Genomic DNA, 7,245 nt, shown 5'->3' with positions numbered 1-7,245 from the left:
TAGGCATATTTTTAGATTTCTATGAAACGGCTTGTCATTGAATGATTGATGTGGGCCTCAAATCCATGGACTCAAAGGATCAGTACTAAACTTCACTTAGTGTCCAAGAATTAGTTTTTAATAACATCCACATTTATATCAAGAAATAACATTACAATTGTAATTGCAGATTGAAAAGGATGCCTTGCATTTCTGCAGCGTCATTCACAATCTTACAAAGATTCATCCCAAAGCATTTGACACCAATGATGCAGGTTGAAGTGTTATGTAGGATATTATTGAAAGTGCTGTGATTATTTCCTGACTTGAGTTTTTTTAATTATATCAGTCTGTATGACATATGTACAATTAACTTTTCATTATTTTATTACTCAAATGCAGAAATTGTTTCACATAAATATATTCCAGCTGTAAGAATTCCATGAAATATGCAACCAAGAAAGAAACAGATGATCAGTTTTTTTGTCAGCATGAACTTGGTGGACCAATAACAAGTTGTCATTAAGAACCCCCCCCCCCCCCCAAAGAAAAACTGTAGAGAAACCCCATTTGTCTCTCGAGTAGTGTTGAGGCAGTGCTGAACTGATCTTCCAGTTCAGACTTTGACATAGACTTTGAACAGGTTCTTGGCCCACTGAGTCCACTCTGATCATTAAACATTGATTTATATCCCATCAACTTCCCTAAGATTCTACCACTCAATTACACACTTGGGACAATTTACAGTGGCCAACTCAACCCACCAACCTGCATGTCTTTGAAATCTAGGTGTAAATTGTTGCAGTCAAACACGGTTTTAAGGAAAAAGTGTAAAACTCTACACATCAGCACCAGAAGTTAGGATTGAAACCAGGATACCAGAGTGGCGAGGCAGCACTCTATCGGATGCACAACATTAATAGGCAAGAAAAAAACTGATGGAGGAACTCAACAGGTTAGGCGGCATCTGTGGAGGGAAATGGACAGACAATGTTTCCCACCACACTTGCACATCAACCTGTACATTCTGAATTCTCCAGGATTTGTGGTAGATATCCTTTGGTTGCTAACAGCAAGTGACATGAAAGAATTCTGTGATTTTCTGATTCTCTGTTCTACTGAAGGTGACAGTACTGAGTATCAGAGTACAAATAGCATGTGACCGTGTTCACTGATGAGACATGCTTGATGTTAGTTCTAGTTGGAATTATCATGTGCTTACAGCAAACAAGTTGCAGCTTGATATAATGTTTCAAGTACAGAGATGTCCAAATAATTTTCTAAGATAAATCAAGACGATGCAAATAATTTTCTGTCCCATTCCTTTTGGCTTCAAGTTCTCACAGCATCGAACCTGAAAAATATAAGACATTGGCAACTATGGGACAAATACAGTTTCCTGCCCAATACTGTATCTGCTTTAATATGATCTAAACATTATTCCCTAGTCATATATCTATACACAGTAGATGTATACACACTTTGTAATCATGTCTTGTCTTTCTGCTGATCAGTTAGCACGCCACAAAAAAAGCTTTTCACTGTACACGTGACAATGAACTAAACTGAAACTGAAGTTGACTGTCTCTGGGTTTTCCGATGGACATTGCAGAGTTATGAAAACGCTTGATGAAATTCAACAGCTTCTGGACACTCAAGCCCTCCCACAGTGCTCAGCCTGGGCCACTGTACTTCATTCACATCCACTTTCCTCTTTTAAGAAGTTAATTTAACTGAGCTTTTGACCACTTGACCAAATATGTGGTTCAATGTCAATTTTCTGCATGGAATGTATTGTGTGAAATGCCTTTGGATTTGTTTTTCTTATGCTAAGCAAGCAACATAAATGGAAATTTTTGACACTGTGCTACTCATTATCACACTTTGTCCTGTATCTATCCAATACTAGCTTTCTTCTCCCCCCCTATAATCAGTTTGAAAAGGGGTCTCGACCTGAAACGTCACCTATCCATGTTCTCCAGAGACGCTGTCTGACCTGCTGATTTACTCCAGTACTTTGTGTCACAAGAAATAGGAGTAGAATTAGGCCATTCTGCCCATCAAGTGTTCTTTTGTGTATTAACCAGCATCTGCAGTTCTTTGTTTCTACTACTCATTGTATTTAAACATGTATTGAGTAATATAGCATGAAAAACACTCCACATTGGTCATCAAGCACCCATTCATACTAATCCATTTTTTCCTCTCCTCATTGGAGACCTTTGAACTATCTTTATTTCATTGGAGACCTTTGAACTATCTTTAATCAGACTTTATCAGACTTCAATGTTACATCTTGCACGAAATATTGTACCCTTTATCCTTTATCTGTGAACGGCTTGATTGTATTCATGTATAGTCCATTCTTTGACTGCATTGTGTGCTCACAAACACTTTTCACTGTACATCAGTACATATGACAATAATAAGCTAAACAATCTAAACTAAAACTACCCATCAACTTGCTCAAGATTCTTTGATTCACACAGACACAAGGGGCAAATTTACAGTGGCGAATTAACCTACCAACCCGAATAGCTTTGGGAAGTGGGAGGAAACCAGAGGACCAGGGGGAAAGGGAAGAATGGAAAAAGTCCACACATACAAGAGCGGAGGTTAGGATTGAACCTGGGTTGTTAAAGCTGTTTCGGCAGCATTACCAGCTGCGCCACCATGCTGTTAGAATTCACATTTCAAAATAATAAAAACAGGAGCAAGCACAGTTGCTTAAATGTGGGTTTTGACAATGTTGGCTGTGATACATATATTTGTGTAGCTGACATGTTAACTATGAATATGTTGCATCTTGAACATATTCTCACTATTTTGCATCACCCACCTGGTTATAAATGGCCCACGCCAACAATTGCACTTCATGTACCATTAATATACTTTGTGAGTTTTTCTTGTACTGGAATCCAACAATTTAGTACCCCAAAAGCAAGTATAAAACCAGTGGATGTAATTTAATTAAGCTGCGCTCAACATTTAAAACTGATTTGTTGACAAATTAAAGTATTGCCTTGCTAAATTATGTAAATAATTTAACTTCTCGAAGTTGCTTTAAATTTGTTCTGTTCTCGCTGTGATGGAGTATGTGACATGCTCTAATCTCATTTGGTTGCAGAAAGCCTTTTGTATGGCTCAAACTAGGGCTATTTTGCTTGACTTTGAGGGCTGGAACAGTCGGTCATCATATGGTATTAATTAACTTGAACAAGAGCAGCAAGAGATGTACATATTATCAAATGGCTTGTACCAGAGTAAGTGCAAATCACCTCTTTCACTAATGTAGGCAACGTTAAAAGCATGCTACAGTAATATAGAAAGTAGGATCAATAAGCCATTTAGCCCCCGGTGCTTCTTCTGTCTCTCATTCTGATCATGGCTGATCATTCAAACTCAGAAACCCTTTGCAGATTTCTCCCCACATCCCTTCATCCTTCCAGCCCTAAAAATAAAATGTAACCTCTTGATTTGCCATCAATTGCATTCTGTGATAGAGAATTCCACAGATTCACAACCCTCTGGGACAAGGTGGTTGTGAGAACTTGAATCACCTCGGTATAGAAGGCTATGGGCCTAGTGCTGCGAGATGGGATTAATAATGGATGTGTTCATTGGTTGGGGTGAAATTGATGGGCCGAATGGACTGGTTCCATGCTGTAAGATTCTCATCTCAGTCCTAAAGTTCTAAATGCATCCCTTAGCTTTAGGTTAGAACATAGTAGAAGCAGGAGAATGCCATTTGGCCCCTCTAACCTGTTCAGTTCCTGACAGATACTGGCACTTAGTCAAATGCTCCCACATTATTAATAACGCAGTGATTAATAATATTATTAATAACATAATTGACTGAAATTTATAATTTAAAGGGTGTAAATTGACCCTTCTCTTATTCATAATAATAAGCCTTTCTGGATTAATCTGTGGATTTCAATTAGTGAAGTTTAAGAACACTTTCTAGATATGAACATAAAGATATATAATAGTGTAAAAGTCTTATAATCGCTGTCCTTTTGGAAATCCCAATGGTTTAGCATCTGGATCACCAGGCTAATGCTTGCCATACACACTTCTGACTCACCGCACCCTGGGTTCTCATGCTTCATTCCACTTCCCAGGGCTCTGGTTCCCATGTTTCATTCATCCCATCTGGGGCCCTGGTCCCCACACTTCTTACTGACGGCCCTGCTTTCCATGCTCCACTCTACTGGTTGGGACTCCGGTCGGTGTCCACACTCCCTTCTGACTCACAGGGCCCTGGTTTCCACACTCCCTTCTGACTTTTTGCGGGCCCAATTCTCATGCTCTGTTCCACTCACCAGAGTCCCAGTTTCCATACTCCAATCCACTCACAGGTGCTCTGGTTCCCATGTTTCATTCTACTCACTAGGCCCCTGATTCCCACACTCAAAATTGCGCACCTGGGTCCAGCTTCTTTGCTCCTTTGTGACTCACAGGGACATTGTTTCCGCACTCTCCCTAAATTGACCATGGACCATTTCCTACACTTCCTTCACATTTACTGCGTTCACAGTGAAATTTAATGCAATACAGATGAACATCTAAAACAAAGTGATTTAAAAATGTGTTGGGGTATTCATCGAACAACATTCAGTAGTCCTGCAAATCAAAGACCGGCACGTGCCGGTATTATCCTAACATTTAAGAGACATTTAGACAGGTACCTGAATAGGATAGGTTTAGAGGGTTATGGGTCAAGCGTGGGCGGGTGGGACTAGTGTGGATGGGGAACGTTGGTTGGCGTGGGCAAGTCGGGCCAAAGAGCCTGTTTCCATGCTGTATGACTTTATGGTGGATTATTGCAGTTTATACCGTAATCTGGTTGGTTTCCACAGAACCACTGTCTAATCACCAGTAAATAGGATATCGCATCAGTTTTTTACTGCCTTTGGACATCAGTCCAAATGAATAACAACAATAAATTACATTGATATATCCCCCTCTGTGGCAAAACATCCCAGAACATTGTCTACAACTATTAACTTGGCATTCAGCTCCATAAGAAACTAGCAGGGGAGGAGATCAAAGTTTGAATGAAGCGGTTGGTCTTGAGATGCTTGAAGGAAGTGAGGCTTGGAGAAGAAAGTCCCCAATTTCAGACCTTAGGGATGCATGGGAAGACAGAATTAAAGGAACGCTACAATTCTCGGGTGAAATAGAAAAGGAAGTCAAAATTCATTGTTCTTTAAGAAAAACATTGAACTCTTCATATGGAATTGTGATCTGGCAGGAATGGAAAATTTAACACACTTAATGCAGGGAAATTGAAAATGAACGAACAGAGACTGCTTTGAAAGAAATAAACCCCCTCTTGCTCATCTCTTTTTTTCAATCGGTAAAAGCAGAACAGTAGATTCCTTGATAGACAGTGGGCCTGGCTTTGCATGTGTGGAATTATGGCAAACCTCAACAACACAGCACAGCTTGAACTGTCCTGATCAGATCCAGCTCTGTGTTACACCTGCCCTGTGATACAGGCAAGCACCATTAACATGCAAATCAACACATTCGGGCTGCATTTTCCTTCACACGAGTTGCAGACTCTGGTGAAAAAAAGGGGGAAAGCAAAGTTGGCTGCAAAGCGGAGGTTGAGAAGCAGATGCCATTGCTTTGCTAGCGTTCAGAAGAAGGCACTGCCAGGCTCCCATATTCACGACTCCTTCACAGCCTCCTCTCAACTTTGCAGTCTGACCTTTATTCCAACAAGAACACGTGAGGAAATAACAAGGCACAAATGGTGTTCAGAGTTTATCAGCAGCTGAAGGAAGATATTGCAGGATGCTGATCATGTTTTGAAATTAACATGACTGGAAATCTGAGCCATTGAATAGCACAGTGAACAAAATCTAATAGTGAACATTTAGCAAGCAGTATGAGTGGCAATTCAACAATAGTGCACTCAATCAGTTGTTTGCATTCTCCACACTAGACACCCGATTCTATTCAGAGCTCTGCCACGGAAAGGGATTAACACACAGACAGAGGAAATGATTCAATGAAGTACTACTTGATGAATGCATCATCCCTGGTAGTCCTGACCCTTGACTTCTCACAGAGGAGAAGTATTCAGGATGGTGTTGTCAACCTTCAGTCCACACTTAAGGTGCTGAAAGAGGCACTTGTAGAAGTGGCAAAAGGACCACACCACTTGATAAACTACCCACCCACCCCATTCTGTACCCTCTGATCAATCCTGGGAAGAGCTGCTGCATTGACCTTTAGCCATCACAAAGCCTGGAGTGGAAGCAAGTCATCCTCAATCCGAAGGGATGCCTGCGAAGGAGAAGACATTATGTGCTGGGCTCATAATATGAACTAGGAGGAACAATTCTCAAGGGGTATCAGAAAAGGATGACCTTTGAACAAACATGCAGTTTGTTGAAAGTTGCAAATTCAGCTGAGAAAGTGGATACAAAAGTCATATAGGGTTTTGGCTTTTCTAAATGGAAGTATAAAGTACCAGAGTACTAGATTTATATCTAGCACATAAATAAGCCCTTCGGCCCACAGTGTCTGTGTTGAACAGTGGAATTCTCTGCCACAGAAGGTAGTTGAGGCCAGTTCATTGGCTATATTTAAGAGGGAGTTAGATATGGCCCTTGTGGCTAAAGGGATCAGGGGGTATGGAGAGAAGGCAGGTACAGGATACTGAGTTGGATGATCAGCCATGATCATATTGAATGGCGGTGCAGGCTCGAAGGGCCGAATGGCCTACTCCTGCACCTATTTTCTATGTTTCTATGTTTCTAGAGCAAGGAAGTCATGAATTTTCTAAAACAATGGTTCTGTCACAACTGGAATATTATGTTACACTTTAGAAAATATACTTCTTAAGTGATGTGACACTTTTTAAAAAGCGCAGGAAAGATGCACTAAACCATATCCAGCAAAGAGGAACTTTAGAGACAGAGATTCATATTCATAGAGTTGTAGGAAACAGAAAAGAGCCCTTCGGCCTATCATGTCCATGCCGATGTTTCTGCCCATCTACACTAGTCTCATTTGCCTGCACTTGAACCATATACTTCTATCCCTTGTGTAGGGGAAAAAAAACTGCAGATGCTGGTCTGAAGAAGGGTCTCGACCCGAAACGTATCCATTCCTTCCCTGAGATGCTGCCTGACCTGCTGAGTTACTCCAGCATTTCGTGTCTTCTTCTATCCCTTGCCTATTTAAGTGTCTGCCTAAATGCTTCTTAAATGTAGTGATTGTTTCTGAATCTCCCACCTCCTCCGGCAG

At 40.8% G+C, this 7,245-nt stretch overlaps 1 protein-coding gene across 1 annotated transcript in view; it reads right to left on the bottom strand.

The window, feature by feature from the left end:
- Positions 1-549: 549 nt before the first annotated feature.
- ofcc1 (orofacial cleft 1 candidate 1) overlaps positions 550-7,245 on the bottom strand; it is a 189,265-nt gene continuing 182,569 nt past the window's right edge. The window contains exon 15 of the mRNA XM_078398428.1: positions 550-1,333. Coding sequence (XP_078254554.1) covers positions 1,320-1,333 — 14 coding nt within the window. The 3' untranslated portion in view covers positions 550-1,319. The remainder of the gene's footprint in view (positions 1,334-7,245) is intronic.

This window comes from Rhinoraja longicauda, chromosome 4, assembly GCF_053455715.1.
Source record: "Rhinoraja longicauda isolate Sanriku21f chromosome 4, sRhiLon1.1, whole genome shotgun sequence".
NCBI lineage: Eukaryota > Metazoa > Chordata > Chondrichthyes > Rajiformes > Arhynchobatidae > Rhinoraja > Rhinoraja longicauda.
This window is presented reverse-complemented; position numbering and strand designations above follow the sequence as displayed.